Source organism: Protomyctophum bolini (genome assembly GCF_963924005.1).
Source record: "Protomyctophum bolini genome assembly, chromosome: 21".
In the NCBI taxonomy this organism is placed as follows: Eukaryota; Metazoa; Chordata; class Actinopteri; order Myctophiformes; family Myctophidae; genus Protomyctophum; species Protomyctophum bolini.
In genome coordinates this window covers 13,556,898-13,575,871 of record NC_137882.1, presented here as the reverse complement: position 1 = coordinate 13,575,871, position 18,974 = coordinate 13,556,898, and the positions used below count along the sequence as shown (strand labels likewise).

At 46.0% G+C, this 18,974-nt stretch overlaps 1 protein-coding gene across 1 annotated transcript in view; it reads left to right on the top strand.

Annotated features, from left to right (window-relative positions):
• lmbr1 (limb development membrane protein 1) overlaps window positions 1-18,974 on the top strand; it is a 47,595-nt gene that overhangs the window by 20,986 nt on the left and 7,635 nt on the right. The window contains exons 6-15 of the mRNA XM_080793526.1: window positions 22-148; window positions 474-542; window positions 739-803; window positions 1,228-1,300; window positions 6,109-6,198; window positions 8,123-8,199; window positions 8,774-8,851; window positions 13,655-13,734; window positions 14,474-14,564; window positions 15,389-15,455. Coding sequence (XP_080649652.1) covers window positions 22-148; window positions 474-542; window positions 739-803; window positions 1,228-1,300; window positions 6,109-6,198; window positions 8,123-8,199; window positions 8,774-8,851; window positions 13,655-13,734; window positions 14,474-14,564; window positions 15,389-15,455 — 817 coding nt within the window. The remainder of the gene's footprint in view (window positions 1-21; window positions 149-473; window positions 543-738; window positions 804-1,227; window positions 1,301-6,108; window positions 6,199-8,122; window positions 8,200-8,773; window positions 8,852-13,654; window positions 13,735-14,473; window positions 14,565-15,388; window positions 15,456-18,974) is intronic.

The window sequence follows — 18,974 nt, the reverse complement described above, 5'->3', positions numbered from 1 at the left end:
TGTTTGTGTTTTCTCTCGCAGGGCATTAGGTCACGCATTCTGGAGACATTTGTGATGCTCTTCCTGCTGGCGTTGCTGATCTTGGGCATAGTGTGGGTGGCATCGGCACTCATAGACAATGATGCAGCCAGCATGGAGTCGCTCTATGGTACAGTATGTCTACTACTGTAGAGCAGTGGGTCTGGGACCCCCTGGGGGTTCTCAGAGGTACTACAGGGGGTCTGCCAAATCTATGTGAGATGGATTTCTGTTCTGGGGGGTGTTCATATGCTGGTACACCATATCTCCTTCCTGAAGGTAGCAACCTATATTCTCCATACAACACATGCTTAGTATTAGAGGTGATATTCCTTGTTAACCTTAGGATGCTGTTAAGGTTAGCAAGGAATTATATCACCTAATACTAAGCATGTGTTGTATGGAGAATATTCAATTAGTCTTGTGTCTAATTGAAGTGTTTTGCCTCTCTCCAGATCTCTGGGAGTTCTACCTGCCATACCTCTACTCATGTATATCTCTGATGGGGGGACTGCTTTTGCTGCGTAAGTCTTCAACCCAATGAAGTACACCCACGGAATGTAATAATCTTTGATTGAGTGCTGGAAAACCCATTGCCGCATTCACAGCATAGATCTCACTTTGCAGCAGAACAAGCAACGCAACACAGTTCCTTGTAATAAATAAATGTTGCAGCATCATGCCCGGGTTCAGCTGTGACTCAATGTTTCTCCCGTCTAGTGTGTACTCCTGTGGGCCTGTCCAGGATGTTCACCGTCATGGGCCAGTTACTGGTCAAGCCAACGGTGAGTAATCAATGAGAATTACTTTTTTGGGGAGGGAAGCTGGGCGGGGAGTCAGTAGGATACAACAGCAGTGACGACACAGAAATGCACGTCGTAAGGAATTAAATGGCATGACGACTATATTGTGGAGAAAATGGGAGTAAAGCATAATTGGCTACTTTAAATTGAAGAAAGAAATAAAAGCGTGTCATTATATTTTAAGACGACACAGTCGGAAGTTTGCTAACGTTCCAGAGGTGGAGTATGATTATTTCCACTTTGTTTCGCCTCGTCTCGGTCGCTCCATTAGCATGTGCGGCATGCGGCGACACCGCAGCTGCCTAATACATCACAGACTCATCCGCCCGCCGCCGTCTTCTCTCTGGGTCCCACTCTGGGCCTAATTATAACCCGTTTCATTTCATTTCTGCCCCTCCCTCCTCAGATCCTGGAGGACCTGGACGAGCAGATTTACTGCATCCATTTGCAGGAGGAAGCCCTTCAGAGGAGATTAAACGGTGCGTCGTCTGTGGGAGACGTGTTAGCACATTACAGCCACAGAGTTGGAGGGGGGTGGAGTGGCTGGGTCGGTGGTTGAGCAGGGTTGGACTGCCCTGATGAGTGTGATGGAGCGTGCCGCACTGGCACCCATTAGCATCGACAAATCACACACACACACACACAAACATGCCCATATGTGTGTGGGAAGAAAAACACACGCACGCACACACACACACACACACACACACACACACACCTATCACTATCTGTCTGTCTCTCTTTCTCTCCGTCTCTCTCCCTCGCCCCATAAGTTTTCGTCTAAGTAGGACAGTAGAGCCATATTTTACATTTCAGAAGTTTTTAATAGTCCATTTAAGAGCACTGGAGTGCCACTGTCTGTCACTAGTGGTGAAGTGATTGCCTCACTTGATCTCAGGCCTATAAATGGAATTGGTAGCCTGCAAGCCTGACTATCAAAAATCACACGTGTGAATTGAGGGGCACACACTGTAATAAATATTCTCTGCTGGTTAGTTTGTTGGATGTGAACTGACCCCCAAGTTTCTCCGGTCAGAGAGGGTGTACAGTATGTGACACCAAGGTTTATTGGTCAAGGACACACGGCTGCAGAGAAGTGAGTGGTGTTGGGTACTCAATGAGAGCTGCAGGTTCTGCATTGCATGTTGCTTGTGTGAAGGCTGGAGACTGAGTGAGGGCTGTGGAGTGAGTAATGGCTTATATAGGGCACACCTAAACTGTGATTGGTCATTGGGTTGAGTGGTGTGATGGCAAACACCTGTGTCATTCATGGATCATGGATGCAGGGAATGGGAAATGTCCACCAGAGGCTGCCATTCAGACAGCATGAGATCATTCACAACACACTGTATTTATATCGGCACATGATGTCTTGCGTCGTCATTTAATGCCCTAAACACACATTAAAGTCAATGGCAAACGATTTATGTCATAAGTGCTCTAAACAAACATTGAAAAGTCCTTCAAAACTTGGCCTCCACATGAGAATGGCCTAGTGGAGTTGGAGCACTTTTTGAGAGAGTGTGCGTTTGAGAAACAGTCGAGCTGTTATTATTTGCCGAACCTGCATTTCCTTTTCATCGTGTAGGCCTCCTTCAATCCCAAATTCCTTCTTTTGGCGTTGAACAATTCCACACAACGCAGGAAGTATTTGGGCCAGGGGCCAAAACATACTTTAATATTAACTCAAGCACGCAACCAAGTGTACAGATGCAAGCAAATGAAGAGGATGAGAGTCCTTTACAAACCAGGGAGGTAAAGGAGATCTCTTGCTGATTAGCCCCATGTTTTCGAACGCTACGCCGGGCACCTCCCATAGACTGCCACCTGAGCGTAGGGTTACCTAGGGTGTGCGCCAAGCTGCTCCGCTTTGAACAACTATGACAAAATAATTGTAATCTGTTCCTTATCGTCCTCGGACACTTTTGATCTCTGCAAGTCACCGCGAGGTGAGAACAATAGCAGGCGGCCTCTGACATCTCCACCAGGGCACGTTGGCCAACCTACAACACACTGAACGTTCGTCTCTTAAATAGAGACGGCTTCAGGGGGGTAAAGGAGGATGTTGGTTGGTGGAGTGTTTTAAAAAACCTGTGCTTATCAGGCATGCCAAGAATGTTTTCTATATACATAATCATTATGGACGTACCCCACTACAGACACAGACACACACACACACAGACACGCTCGCACACACACACACTGGAGAAACTGAGGGGGGTTACAGTAGCTTTCCTCTGATCTTCTGATAGGTTTGACTAGGCGGTGGTTCAGAAACAGTTCACAGGACACACTCCAGAAGCAAACAATGTTGCCCCCCCCCCCTCGTCTCGCGTCACCTGTGTTCCTCTCTGCGTTGGTTCAGCCAACGTCCTCTCTGGTACATCACGCCCGTCCTCCCGTTCCCCACCGTTTCTTCTTGTTTGCAGATGTGTGACCCACTGAGCTGCATCGACTCGAGTTTATTTACGCTACTGCATGGTCTCCACAATTGGCATCCCCTCCCCGCTCTCTCAATTTCCACCCGTAATGACTTTGCGGATTGGTTTATTTGCTGTAGACCGGCAGCTTGTGGCTTATCCTGGCCGACTGGCTGTGTGTGTTTGTTTACTCTGTCAGGGGCTGCAACTGGGCCAATGTGGAACGGTGGGGGACACGCAGTGACACGCTCCTGACACTATCAGATAAGCAGTCGGTGCTTAACACACACACACACACACACACACACACAGGGACGAAACTTCTCACGTTTGACCTTGTGTCTGTATCGCATGTGCTTGAGAGGTCGAGGGTTGCTCTTGTGACAGGTGATGTTATTAGATACAGATCGGTGCAGGACTTGTCCTTTGTTCCCTCACAGGATCTGAACGTCGTGTCATAGAGGCACCGCTTGATCTTTAGCCCCCTCCACCAGGTGTCTCTGTCTACTAATGATTTGGGCAGGTTGGCACTGCAAACAAGATTAGCACGTTGATGCGCCATGGTCAATAGAGACGCTGCACCTCTTGTGCAGGGACATTGCAGGATGGAATGCTGTCAGCCATCGATACCAAGGCAGACTCACCATAGAATTACCTGGGACCTGCATTGGTTCTCAAAGTGGGATATTCTCGAAATTTAAAAAATATTCAACAATGTTGAATAGGTTTTTTCTTTTTTACATAAATAATCTATCTAAAATATTTTCAGATGGGGCAAATTGGCAAAATACATTTTCCATTTGGGGGTCCTTGACAACTTTGAGAACCACTGGGTTGAATGTATGTTTATTAGGAGTGTAACGATAGTAAGTGTGTCAATAGTATATCAATATATAAACAGCAAGTATCGTATTATTTTACTTTGTATCGTATCAACCATGTACAACCATGTACCATGTTAAAATGTATCGTTACACCACTAATGTTCATGTATGTGGAATATACACCAGCAATGTTATACACGCAGCACACATGCTGTACATACACACACGCTTAACAGTGTCCCTTCTTCGCTGCGCTGCTGTCAGTCTTGGCCTGGGACGGCTCCCTGGCCCCTCTGCTCCCGTAGCAGAGTGCTCGTGCTCCAGATGCTATGCGGCACGGTGACCTTGCCAGCGCCGTCCGTCGCTTCAGCATGGCGTTTAGCATAATTGCAGATGACGTAATCGCTGCTGGACTCTATGGTGAAGGTTGGAGAGGATATGTTGAATTATTCCAGGCCTCTTGGCTGCCAGAAGCCTCACTCAGCATCTCCTACCCGCTGTAACTCAGTCGGGTCCTTTTTCGCTCACCGCTGCCAGCACCAGAACAAGTGAAGTCGGTCCATATATTTTACCTTTTTCTTTTTGATTGGAAAGATGTCTGGTCCAGACAGACGCTGCAGTTCACTCGTTGCAGGTTCCCCTTTCCCCCTCATACAAGTAATGATATTGTTCTTTGTATTTAGGCTGAGCCCTCCTATTAGTCATGGGTATTAAGAGAACGTGAATAATATTTGAGAAATGATTTATCTGTCCCGGGTGACAGGTGAGGCTGTGTTTGGATATGTTCTGCAGATAGGTGATAGATTAGTGCACTCGCGGCTGAGCAGACACGGCTCCCCCCGAGGGGACTCGCTCGGCTCATCTCGTGGAGAGAGAGGGAACGCTGGTGAACTGCCCGTGACATTTCCTGTTGTCTTGTGACGGCGTTTGCTCCGAGGGGTTCAAACTTTCCCTCGCTTAGATCCCTGCGACAGCTATCGGCGAGGGCACAGACAAACACAGCTCAACTCTCTCTTTCACACCCTCTCGCTCTCCCTGGTTCTCTCTCTCTCTCTCTTTCTCTGCCTACTTAAACCTATATCCAGACAGGGCGTGTCATAATAACAGAGAGGGAGAACAGGGGGTTTGATCAAAGTGATTGGTCCTTCACTCCTGTAACAAAGATGAAAGATGGTATTTTTATTGCATGCTGGTAACAGTGTAACACTGAACTAATTGGTCTTGATCTGCCAATCACCCCAGGGGATGCAAATGGATACTCTTCCAGTTTGGCTCCGAGGGGGCCCTTCCCTTCGACGTTCTGTACGTCAAGGCTGGAAGGGAAACAGAGTGAAACGGATAAATTAGCCTTAAATGAGCTGGCCTTGCGGTTTTTCCTGGAGAATCCCTTGCTGTCTTCTCCCAACCTGCCCAACCAGTCGTGGCATGCGCTAGACAGCTCCTGACACGGAGATTATATATATATATATATATATATATATATATGTGTGTGTGTGTGTGTGTTTTTTTTAAATTATTTTAACATTATTATGTTTGAGATCACATTGTTGTGTTCACAAACAGGATTACCTGTTTTGGTAGTATTTCTTAATAAAGAAAAAGGGAGTCAAAACCCCATGCAATCAGAGGAGAGACACATTCATTGTGTCAAGTGCCATCTGTTGAGGTTAGGAAATTACCGTGACATGTTGATGTCCTCATCATTGTACCATTGAGACTGTGGCCTCGCACTTTTTCACGCACACGAAACCAAGAAAGCATCAACATAAGAGAGCTACTAACTGAACGACAGTCCACACAGGGAGGAGGGGGGGGGGTTATAGGGGGGGGTACATAGACTGACCATGATATATTTTGCCCTCATGATCCTGTTTTGATGTTTTCACAACTGAATCAACACGTTTCTTTGGATATTCTGGCAGATGCTTGGCAGATGTTAAGTGAACAAGTGGTGCTTGAGTCTGATAAGTGTTAAGATAACAACTGATCATGTCACTGAAAGTAAAACACTGGTTAAGACAATACGATGATTTATGTCCACAGGTTCATCCCTCCACGTCTACAGTCGCAGAGGCTCTGTTCAGCACCTCAACAAAGAGCTGGACAGCGTCAGAAATCAGAAAAATAAATTGGGTAAGTATTTGTACGTGATATATTTTCACATATAGGGACCTTAAATTGCCACCAAAACATATGCCTGCCAAGAAGCTTTGCTTTTTAAATATTGCTGACGGACAAGCCCTTTCTCCCTTACAGCCTTAAATTCTTAATTTGGACCCGGACCAAAGCTGCCCGATAATTATTCTTTTCCATCCATTTTGGGATATTATAAATGAGGCGCAACGTGCGTGAGTCTTTTGGGCAGCCGGGCGGCGGGGGAGGTTGTGGGGCACAAAGGCACTTACCATATTGGACGGGATGCAAACTTTATATTGTGGCCAGCCTTTTAGTGATGTCATTAATTTAGCAGGGCAGTGCATATGAAGTGCACTTGGCAAACTTCTCGAGGGGGCAGGGAGGGCAGTGCGTCGAGATGGCGGGTGGTACTGAGTTGAGTCAAATGAGCGTCAACGTGGGACTATAGATGTGTCCTTAAAAGAAGACGTTAAAGAGCCTCGGGCGAGGGCGCACAGACGGTGTGCATGGACTAAAGTTGTCAGTCGCCATGACTTATTTCAGTCATTTGGATTAGCCGTGTGCCGGGAAATAGCAGATCTACAAGCATATCTGTCACAGTGCAAAGGCAGGAGCAATTAGGACCCAATTGCAGACAGATAGGCGCAGGCAGATGAGCTTCAATGCAAGGGTTTTATTCCTTGTGTTGGAACTTTAAGTACATAAATCAGGAATACACTAGGAGTTAAATCATGGATACATGAGGAGCTGAACACTACTGACATTAAGTGACGAACTAGCAAGGGAACTGAACAAACAGGGGAGTATAAATAGACACAGACTAACTAGGCACAGGTGAAACAAAACTCAAAATCAAGACAGGGATTGGCTGGGGGACTAAGAGGACACAGGTGGAAAACAAAGACTAATCACAATACAGGTTAGACAAGGCAGGTACAGAACTACAGGGGCAGACAGGAGGGCACAAAACAATACTACAAAATAAAAGGTACACAAGTTAAACATAACACGTCACGAACCGTGACAATAACACGTCACAGCGCATCATGTTGTCATTAGTTATCTTGAGAAGAAAGAGTCTTTGAAGTGGTCAAAATAGCAATAGAATACATGCACAGAATCATCGTCCATATACATGAATGGTATCAGAAATGTCAAAAGCAAAAGGTTAAAGCCTTAATCTGTGATTTCTTCAACTGGTCGGCTGTATGTACAGTAGAACAGAACAACAGCAACTTGGGTTTAGAGACTAGAGTGATGATAAAAACATCATCATTACAATGTCAGTCATGAGTGTGCCGTGCCTGCGAACAGATGACGTGCTACCGAAATAAGACCGCTTATCGGGTTAGAGCGATCAAGATGTAGATATACAGCCACGACAGTTTCCTCTCTCTTTTGACTCGAGAACACAGAGGCTTACATCGGTGGCAAAATTTCAGGTGGCTGCATATAAATCACGATATTAATTTCTCTGCGCTTCCTTTTATCCAGGGGTGTTATTATTGTTTCCACTAACTAAGGCGCGCGATAAGAGTGGGCTAATTAAAGAGGACGACTGTAATTTATGAAGGCTGTGCAAATGGATATGACCTGCGGGGGCTTGATGAGAGGGGAGATTGTGTTCGGTACACACACTCGCGATGTGTTTTACCAAACCAAGTTGTACAAACTGTAAACAAAGCCTCGGGGCGTCCCGAGGTTTCAGTAGTCACCTTTCATCAGTTTATTAATTAACCTATATGTAGGAAAATTATGTTTAGGCTGGAGTTCAGCTCATGATTGAATGCGGGTGAACCGGATCCGTATTTGTATTGACTGGAGGAGTTGTCTATACAGTGTATGTTCCATCTGCCTGTCTCTTTGTACGAATGACCTCAATATCCCCCCCCCATCTCTCTCTCCCCCTCCCTCCCTCTAGAGAGGAGAAAGAAAGCATCAGGCTGGGAGAAGAACCTGCTGTATCCCATAGTGATGCTGATACTGCTCTCAGGAACGGTGGGTAGTTGTGGCGCTGACCTATCATTAGAGACACTGTAACTGTTTACTCATGGCGTGCGCAGCCTGGCTGGTGCCCGCACGGTTACTCGACGTGTTGCACCTCTCCACACACTTTGGGTCTCACGCTGCATGCCAAGTCCAATCTGGGTGGGGATGTACATTTTCTTTTTAAATTTTAATGGCTGTTTAGAGGAAAAGGCCCTAATAGCCGCCTTTGCAGATGCCGTGATTTGGGAGAGATTAGGGCGTGGAAATCCTGTTGTGATCCGCGCAGTGTTTGCGGTGCCGAAAGGGCACGTGCATCGGAAATGTGCCGGCACGTGCAGCATCAAAACAGCCACCGCATTGTTTGGGTTTATGAGACCACTGTTTGGGTTATGAGGTTATTATGAGCACCTAAATGACAGTTTACCGTCAGGAGGAGGCTTTGTTTTCCCGCCGCTGCCGTGTGCGCTGTGGCTCGGCAGGGGGCTCCCACAATGCAACTTAATTGGGATACTGGAAACCACAGGTTTTTTTAATGTGATGTTTTTTGTGAGTTTTATTAACTCGTTGCCATTTGTCTCCGCAGACAATCTCTGTTCTGATGGTGGCGTTGAATATTCTCTACCTTCTCGTGGACGAGACTGCCATGCCAAAAGGATCCACAGTAAGTGTACTGCATGTACACACACACACACACACACAGACGCACGCTCGTACACACACACTCGACTCACTAACACCCTTTCGCACAACACAGATGCAAAAATGCACACACAAACGCACCCCACCCCACCCCCCAAAACATGGCCTCTTGGGAAGTTGGGACCGCGGGTCCCTCCCTCCCTCCCTCCCTCCCTCCCTATCAGACCTGCCGTGCTCCCGGCGGGGACATAAATCACATTCCGGATATGCTCAGGTGCACGTCGTTGTTAAGGGAAAAGGCTCGGCCGGCCCAGATGCTTATCGGCCTGTTGTTTAGGGGAAGCTCATTGGAAGTCATTTCACAGCAGCACGCAGATTAAACGAGCTACGTGTCCCACAGTGGAGTTGTGTTGGAAAAGCCCTCCCTGGCCCGCTGCTGTCGAGGCAGAGACCACGGCAGGTGAACGGGGGTCCAAGCCTGCTGGATGACTACCGATTCTCATCTCCCTACCTCACATGCTATGTGTTTTCACTAGGCCTGCTTATCTGATCTCATCTGCAGTGACAGAGGTGTGTGTGTGTGTGTGTTTGCGGTTGCATTCTTTTCTCCGTGAAAGGGCAACATAATGTATCCTATTTCCCCTCCCTTTATTTCGCTGCTCCTCGACCGCGCTGCCCTCGACATTCCAATTATTTTATCGGAGGAGCGAGAGAGAGAGTGAGTGTGTTTCGAGAGATATTTTCTTTGGCATGACGCGTCGCAAGAAAATCCCCCAAATTACACTTGTCATGCGGCTCGAGGCTGTCCTCCCCTGACAGCGCGGGCCCACTAAACGCTCCCTGCGCTGTTTGATGAGCTGGACCCGTGCCACACCTCTGATCTCACAGCGCTACACACCACGGCGGGGGTGGGGGGGGGGGTGCGTGTGTCTCATCCTCAGACACGATCAATACCCATATATGATATCCATCTTACCGGTCTACCCAACCCCCACCCCCTCCAACGCTCTGCCCTTATAGTGCCCTCCCTTTTATGCTTCCTCATACTAGTACCTACTAGCATCCGCGCGCGCCGTAGGCGAAAGAGCCCCGCGTCTCTATGAGAGTGAAGGGCAAGTCTGAGAGGACGCACGGGAGGAGAGAGAGAGTATGAGGTAAAGATGCAGAGAGGCGTCGTCGTGTGTGTGGGGGAGGGGCTGCCGCCGTCGGAGAGAGAGAACAGAAAGTCCAGACTGTGGGAAAGTCAAATGAGGCCCAAGATATGGTGATGGCAGGTGGAGGCTGGGACTTGAGGGGAAGGAGGGCGAGCACAATGGAAGTGCCCTGTCAATGTTTGTCTTCCCTCCCTCTGCGCTTAGCATCCTGCTGCGCACACGGTCCCTAAAGCATACTGAGTACGAGCCCCCCCCCCCACCCCGCCCCGCTCCGCCCCGGTCAGCTCCTACACAGGAGATGAAGAGCAGTGGTGTAACTAAGTACATTTACTCAAGTACTGCAGTACTTAACTTTTTCTCTGCCATCTACGTTCATAAACGTAGCTAGGCTAACGGTACCTACTGGTGCTAACTACTGGTGCGTATGTTCGTAGACAACCGTATACTCCATATTTGAAAGCGCCGACCGTTTGTTTACCTTTTAGCATGGCTCCTGTTAGTATGGAGAGCCTCCGTCCCCACCGGCTATGGGATTTTAAAAATCCAACTCCGTTGAGCCTCCATAATAACAGGATTTTCAAAGCGCTGTGTCTCTAAAGGTTCGAGAGCTGTCCATGGTGGGCCGCTGCACACCCGACGATTACAAATCATTTGTGAGTTTGTATCGCATCGCTGAGCAAATGTAACTGGTTGTAATGATAGCTAAGGGCTATGAGCTAATGCGAGTGGTGATGGGCCCCCACCTTCCTGAATAACCCGGAAGGGAAACAAGCTCCCTAGAGTGAGAGCTGACAGGTGGCATTCTTTAGGTGTGCGCATGCTAACACTAGATGGCGCTACAGGAGTTACAATTTTGAGGTACTTTTACTTTACTGGAGAATTTCCAATGCTTTTACTTCTACTCCACTACATCTCATATCCAAATTGTGTACGTTTACTTCAGTTACTAATTACTTTGTAGTAATTAGTAGTAATTTTGATCATTATTACAAAACACATGCATTAAGTAAAGATTTTTTTAAACTTTTTCTACCGCTGAAGAAGAGCAAGACATGGATTAAAGTCAACTGGATTCCATAGAAGAAGTATTCTGTAAAAGCATGCTGCCTACCGAAAATAGCAGATGAGCCTGTACGTAGATCGTCTATTTTCAGTCATTAGTTATTTTAAGATCAGATGAAAAAGTATTTGAAGTGATCAAACTAGGAATAGAATACAAGTTTATGTCAAGAGCAGGGAGGAGGAGCATGTGGAGGAGGGGGGGGGGGAGTGGAGGTGCCTCTGTCAGAAGGACACAGTGTTTTACAGCTTGATGAGCAGCCACTAAGAGGGACCAATAAAACGCTTACTGCCGGCCGTGTGGGAGCCCACCGCGCACTTGTCACTGTGATTACATAAACGGGTCAATCGGACGCGGTTGGGCTAGCGACGTTGTTCTCGTTCCACACGCTTGCGTAATCGTACATGCAAACTTTACCGCAGGCACGCGCACACACACACACACACACACACACTTTACCCACAACCTCTGAACTTTGGGCTGGTGACTCTCTGTTCCCTGTCAGTTTGCACCTTTGGCCTGTGAAAAATAATAATAATAGCCCATGACTATTTGGAGAGTTATTATCTGAACTATCCGCATTGACGTCAAAGTGTGGCAAAGGACAGGGCCCACCTGAAGGAGACTGGTCGGGCCGCAGACGCGTGTACGCGTGTGTGTGCACGCATACAGTATGTGGCAGCTGACAACCTCACCTGTGCACAGGTGTTGCAAGGCACTAATCCCAGAAGCAACAAATGCCAACCATGCGTCTGCTGAATGGGCTATGGCAGCTTGTAGTGACAAACCTACAAGCACTGAAGCGCACGCGCGCACAGACACACACACACACACACACCCAAACCTATCCCAAAAACACATGTACCCACATATATCCTTCTCTGCCTCGCCTGCCGCAGGTATGAAAAGAGTTAAAAGGAGGTGTAATGTGAAAGGTAACTAACCTGTGCGCACGCACGCACACTGTATGTGCACAGTCAAATCCTCCGTGTTCATTTTGACTGACAGTGTGTGCATTGCAAGTGTACCAATTTTGATACACTGGGTTAAATTCCCACCGAGGTTTTCACTGTGTGGGGTGCCTTCCTTCTCGTTCACCCTCCCTCCATTATTAAATGACATCAGATGGTGTCTGCTAATTCCCAGAGAGAGCGGGAGAGAGAGAGAGAGAGAGAGAGAGGGGGGCTCTGCACCAAGGCTCTGCAGTAAGCTCTCACAGATGACAGTTGCATAAAAAGGCGTGAAACAACCTGCCAGCCTACTTTTTTTTTCTGTCTCTCTCACTCTCTCCCTTCATACTTTTTCTTGGCATCTCTATATATATATATATATATATATACACACATACAGGTATATTAAAGCAGCGATCTGTAAAATATGTGCACAGTGGGAAATGGTCAGCCGCTGTATAGATATGGTCTCTTGTCGGGTGGGAACTGGGAACCTCATATGTCCAAAACTGTTACTTTTAAGGATTCAGATTCAAAAGTAGCAGATGGACTGCTTTTGGTGCTTTGGTGTGATGCTGTGGTATGATCAAGTAGTAGCGTTTGATTTATGAACGAACACAAACATTTTGAATATGGAGATAAGAGGTTTCTGGCAGGCAGACCACTGCAGAAGCTATTGTTTTTCATGGTGCACTCCAGCACTGATCCGTTTGATAACAGTACGCCCTATTCTAAAAACTACTCTCCGCCGATGCCAAGTTTGACAAAAGCAAATATTTATCATCTGACAGCACAGATGCCCGGCCTCTGTGGTTTCTGTATGTAGATGTACAGTACGTTTCAAAAGAAGAAATAAAAAAGGGGGGGAAACGCCTGGCATGTTTGCCGGAGTATTTGTGTCGTTGTTTTTATGTTGTTGGCACGCTCTCCGTCTCTCTACACTCTCCTTACCGTAAGCAATGTGCCTTTTTTTTGTTTGAACACCTGTTCACATAGTGTATGATCGACAGTGATTTGAAAAGGGCCTCTTTCATCTCGTTCCATTCATTACTTTGCCAATTTGATTCCGTCTGTCTGAAGTGGGGGAAATTCTTCGTGCAACGACTACTACTTACTCTGCAGGATTTCTGTCATTGCATGTGCGTGCGTGGAGTAGCCTGCACCGATGTCCTTTATCCCGTTATTTGTGAATGTTTATGTATGTAGGATTGTCACAATTATTACATAATTGACTAATCGCAATTATTTGAGATAATCGCATTTATTTGGTCAGAATTGTCACAATCGTGTCCATGTAGAAAAAGTCCATAACATAATAAACTGAAATAGCAGATCTACACATTTACAACGTGGCACTTTGTGATGCATTGTAAGCTTGTAGATCAGCTATTTTTACCTTTTTATTTGAAAGTATAACATTTATAAAAATGGCAGTATTTTCCTGGTATATTTCAGTTATTTGTCATGACTCATATCTGCCCTGTCCTGTTTTTATTACAAAGCCTAAAACAATTCTATTAAGTTTTCAATTTCCAATGCCAGAAACAAAACTTAAATTGCAACTGTTTGTGTGACAAATAACCATCAACAATAAATGTGTAACAGTGACAGCCCTATTCGCATGTAAGATTGACGTCCCTGTCTGTCTGTCTGTCTTGCAGGATCGAGGTAATATCCTCCTGAGCACCCCGTTATCCACGTTCGGCGTGGCTCAGGCGGCCCTGGAGATCCTGCTCATGTTGTATCCTTTCAGTGACACCCATCCCACTGTCTTCACCTCCCTGCACCCCCCCGTGGCCGCTAGGGTCTCATGCTCCACAGCCAAGAGCGACATTCTCAGTCCAGTCTTATTTACTCAGCGCATAGCTCAGCCACAAGTCTCCAGGAAAGACGCCTTTCTGGCCGTTTCGTCACCTTTTATCGTAGAGTGAAAAGGTGCAAACTTGGGACACTTTGAAACAAAAACGGGGGGGGGGAGAAACAACTGACGTTTATCCCGGGAAAGCATCTGTGTCACAATCATTTTAACCCGCTGTAACCATATGTTTTATGTTGGCTTTTCAAAAATAGCAGATATACAAGCTCACAGAGAGTCACTTCATGCTGCACTGCAAGCTTGTAGAGTGCTATTTGTTTTTTTATTCTTCAGAATTTGTGCAGAACTTTGAATATATATATATATATCCGGTATACATATACATATATTAGCGAACATGTTTTAACTCAAATCTTCGCTTCTGGGGGGGGGGGGTCCTTGGAACAAAATATTTTTAGATAATGGGTCGGAGGCCAAATCATATCATTTTGGCGGGTCCGCCATGACATGAAAACGTTCATCGATATAGCAATGTACGCTTTTCAAAGAAAGCGTAGGATTTAGAAGACATTTGTAGAATGGGCCTCATATCAGGTCTTAACTGGGTTAAGTTGGTCCGTTCTCCCTCCCAGTAGAGCTTGTCCTTGACCGGTCTGCTGGACAGCTACCTGATGGTGTCCTCGGTCGTGGGCTTCTACAGCCTGCGGGTCTTTGAGAGCCTCACACCTAGGAAGGACGACACCACCATGACAACGGCAAGTGCGGGGTGGGCGGTCACAAGGTGCCCATGTATCGGGAGGGTCTCTTTTCCCTGTGTTTCGCCCAGGTGGACTGCAGGGTTTCGAGGTTAGGTTTGGACATTGTGTTTCTGAGGTTAGTATTAAGGTTAAGGTCAGGTTTAGGAATGTTTTTTGTTAGGTTGAGGTTAGGTTTTAGTAAATTTAAATGTTAGGGTTTAGGCGACACACCAATGAAAGAGGGAGCCAGTAGTCCAGATATTTTTTTTCCGTCTCTCTTTCTCCATTTACATGTCCGTCTGTCTGTCTCTCTGTCTGTCTTCCTGTTTCTCCCTCTTTTTCTCCTGCAGTCCAGCCTCGCTCCTTAGTTCCCCCCTCAATGGCTTTAGTAGTCAATCCATCCAATATTTGTTTGTGGCTTGCGTAAACAGAGACACAGTGCAAGCTCCTTTCTTGTACATCAGAGAGAACAGGGTTTTCTGTGGAATGGGATGGGATTGGGTGGGGGGGGATTGAAGGATGTGTGCTCTGTTTGGCCCTTGGTGGCATCAATTCACTTGGTAATGAGTTAGAGCGCGGAGAGGCTTGTTAACCAGCCATGACGCCTCCGTGAAAGGACTTGAACGCACAATGAGGCAAACCTGGTAATGAGCAACTTCAGAGGTACTAATTGTACAATATGTGGAACCTATTTAACCTCAAGTGCTGTGCGTGCTTGCATACGTGCGCGCGTACCCATGCTAAAGGTAGTCGAAAAATGTCTCCAAATTGTTGTCTTTTGTTCTTTCCATCAACCACCGCTAGTTTTTTACTATTGTTATCCTGTCCTTTCTGACCCATAGATCATTGGTTGCTGCGTATCAATCTTGGTGCTGAGTTCAGCCCTGCCAGTTATGTCCAGAACTCTAGGTGAGTTGTGTGAGTGAGACTGTGCCTGCACGCAAACTGTGTCATTCCCACCCAGCCAGGTTTTCAAATTACACAATCTTACTGCCAGGTGCTCATTTTTTAATATCGTTGTCAGGTGGAAATGTCCAAAACCGTTCCTTTTTTATTATTCAAATACAAATACCCGAGCTGCGTTGAAGAGCGGCTATTTTCACTACTTTTGTGCGACAGTTGTATGATGAAGTAGGGCTTTGAATTACGAAAAAACATACAATTTCACTACTATTCCAACATCTATTGAGCCGCGAGAGTCCTCATTTTGGCAGTCATTGTGTAGCACGTTGGAGTAAGACGTGGAACACCGCAAAAGTAAACTAGGTTTCCACTATTGGTACTTGATGCAGTGTCCTTGCCTGTACTGAACAAGAAAAAGAGACCAGAAGATGAACATGTGAATTGAGAGACAGTTATGACTGGTTTAATTGAGATTATCCACTGACTGTCACAGACACAAATGCCTGCTGCCTCTAGGGCTGGTGAATGCATGTTTGATTCCGTCACAGCTTTAGTGGTTGTTGAAGAAGCTGATCTGACTGAATCAGAGGTGTCACGCTAATGACAGATGGTCACAGGAACGCGCTGTGATTTTTCTACAATGCACTGTGATGTGTGAACACATTAAGAACTGAGACTGATTCAAAAAATGTCTTCGAAATCCTAAATACTTTCTGAAAAACATGTTTCTGTTTCAGTGGGTCTTAAACTTTTTCATGTCAAAGACCCCCAAAATTATATTTATTTGGCCGCCGACCCCCGTCTCAACATTTTAAATTACACATGCTTTCCCGGTTTTAATGGGTTAAGATAAGACAAGACAAAACTTTACTAAATGAAGGATAAGACGAGACTTTCCTAAGGACATAGTCGGGATTCTCAGATTTGTCTGTACATAAAGCTAACAGCCGAACACAACTGACCACATTGAGACCTCCCTCTCCTTCTCCCTCTCTCTCCCCATCCCTCTCTCTCTCTCCTTCTCTCTCCCTCCCTCTCTCTCTTTCCCTCCCCCCTCTCTCTCTCTCTCTCTCTCCCCCTCCCGCTCTCTCCTTCTCCCTCCCTCTTTCTCTCTCTCTCTCTCCGACTGACACACACACACACACACACACCGGACCGTTAAGGTTAGAAAGTTGAATTCCTCTATAGTTTCCCATAGTGATCGGAGAAAGGAGAATAGAGAGAAAGGGTAAAAATGACAGGGGTTTGCGGCATCACAATGGCACTAATAAACATGCAGAGTGCAGACACAGCTGTTCAAATAGCATTACTGCGTGTCTGAGAGAGAGAGAGAGAGATGGTGCAGAGCAAGCATACAGTGCGTCATTGGGAGCTTTACAAAACATCAACAGGTTCTGCTTTGTGACACTGAATAGATGAAAAGGAATTAACGCATTAGACAGGTTTAAAGAGTGAGCAACGCTCTATACATTAGAAGAGAAATGTAAAATGTGCGGGGAAGTAAAGTCGAGGTGAAGGGAGACTTTAAGCAGCATACGAGGAGTTTGAGAATAGAGCACGGGTCTGTGTGTGATGTAAAACTCCCCTCATAAATACTAGCTAGAGGAACGATGCACAACTGTGTAGAAAAAATGGGTTCCTGTTTATACCAACCAGCTCGCCCTTTTAAGTAATTCTGCGTGCAATATTTGCACAGCTTAACAAAGTAATTCGAACAGAGCGCACCAAGTTTTTATGACCATTTTTGAGACTCTGGAAAAGAGGGCTGCTGCCACTGCCGCTCTAACCATTTCAGATACAGTCCAGCCATTTGGGATTCCGTGATGTTTTATTTAGGCTCGTGGGACCTGTAATGGTGTTGAGAGACAGAAGTGCTGCTTGTTCCTCTGTAGCGGCGATGGGGGTTAGAGTGCAGGCATGGGTAAGAGGCCCATAACACAATTTTTATTTCAGGAGGGGGAACAGAGACGTGGCTCCGAAAGAGGCAGACCCGCCTTTAGAACGAATGCCCGCGTCCCTGTGCGTTTGTTTAAGAGCACCAGAAAGATGGATAGAAAAGTTTTTTTTTTTCCCCATCCCATCTCCTCGTTATGTTCTCAATGCAGTGTTGAGATTACCGCTCGCTGTGTAAGAGAATGTGCTGCTCGTGCTCCGCCCCTGTCGGCCGGCACTCGACCTACATTCACAAAAGAGAATTGTGGTGAGAAACGTAATTTGATAAATAACAAAATGTCAAATGACAAAAGCGGAGACCAAGTCAACAAGAAGAGGAATACGGGAGTGGAAAAAGGTCACAAGCTAGATTCAAACCCATAACAATGCAAGCACATGCCGTGTGCATTAGTGACAGTCACAAGGAGGGTGCACAGGAAAAAAAACATCATGGCAGGGCTATCCTGAATCCATTCAGTATTTTAACGTAAGCGCCCCCTCCAGAGATACTTCCGGGTCCTACTTTTGTGTCGCTTTTGTGTCCCCATAGAGTAATACTGTGTCCCTCCGTCTGACTAAATCTGAGACTGAGACTAAATCCTCCATTAGAGATCATATTAATGCAAACTAGATTCAACGTACTCAACCCTGCACACATTCTAAATATGCCCCCGAAATATTGGACTGAGCAAATGGATTGTTACCACCTTCAATAATGATGATAAATATAGCTGCAAGCAGCGACAAGGCGGAACCAAGCCGTAATGCAATAAGATAATTATCAAAGTTTTATTGCCGACGGTCAAACGGTTCATGAGCTATGCATGATCAAAGTTAGCATTTTCAATTGAGTGCTATAATGCCACCTTTTGACCAATGGTTTGGTCCTGGTTTTAAGTGGTTAATCAACAGATGGCTGTTCGCTTTTAGAAAGAGCAAAACCTATTCAGCCATTATTGTACCATCTCTGTGCACAGAATATCCGTTTACATTGATAAATAATAAAATGTAGCATCCACCTGATTTCTCGGGTGGACCTTATTTTGTTTGTTGAAATTTGTCCATATAGTTGTGTTGTGTGAACAAACCTCAACCTCTGAGCCTTCTGTTATTTTACTGTTTGGCTCTCTAATAGAGACTGCAGTCTGACAGCAGTACACATCAGAAGCATTCGTGGATCAGGGGCAGTTCTCTGAGAGAGGCATTATCATTGGCAGCGGCATGCTTCCACTCTGCCATTTCAAATGCCATTGCCAAGCATCTTTCTTTTTTTCTTACCTTCAATTCGATTTTCTCATATTACCAAACCAAGATCAAAACCTCTGGCATTAGAAATGAATTTGGCTTCAGTGGCAAGAGACAAGGGTCTCCATCATCTCTCTCCCTCTGTCTTCACAGGCAATTTAGTTAAAGGCCCTGGCTGGATGCTCACAAACTGCTTACTGCGGCTGTAAATACATCTCTCTGGACACTCAATCGATGGCTAATCTAATTGAGGAGCAGAGGTTCAAAAGATACTACAGGGGAAATATAGAATGTTCAGAGAGACTAGGTATTTGTTTTTGACAGCGTGCCACCTTTTGAGGATTATTT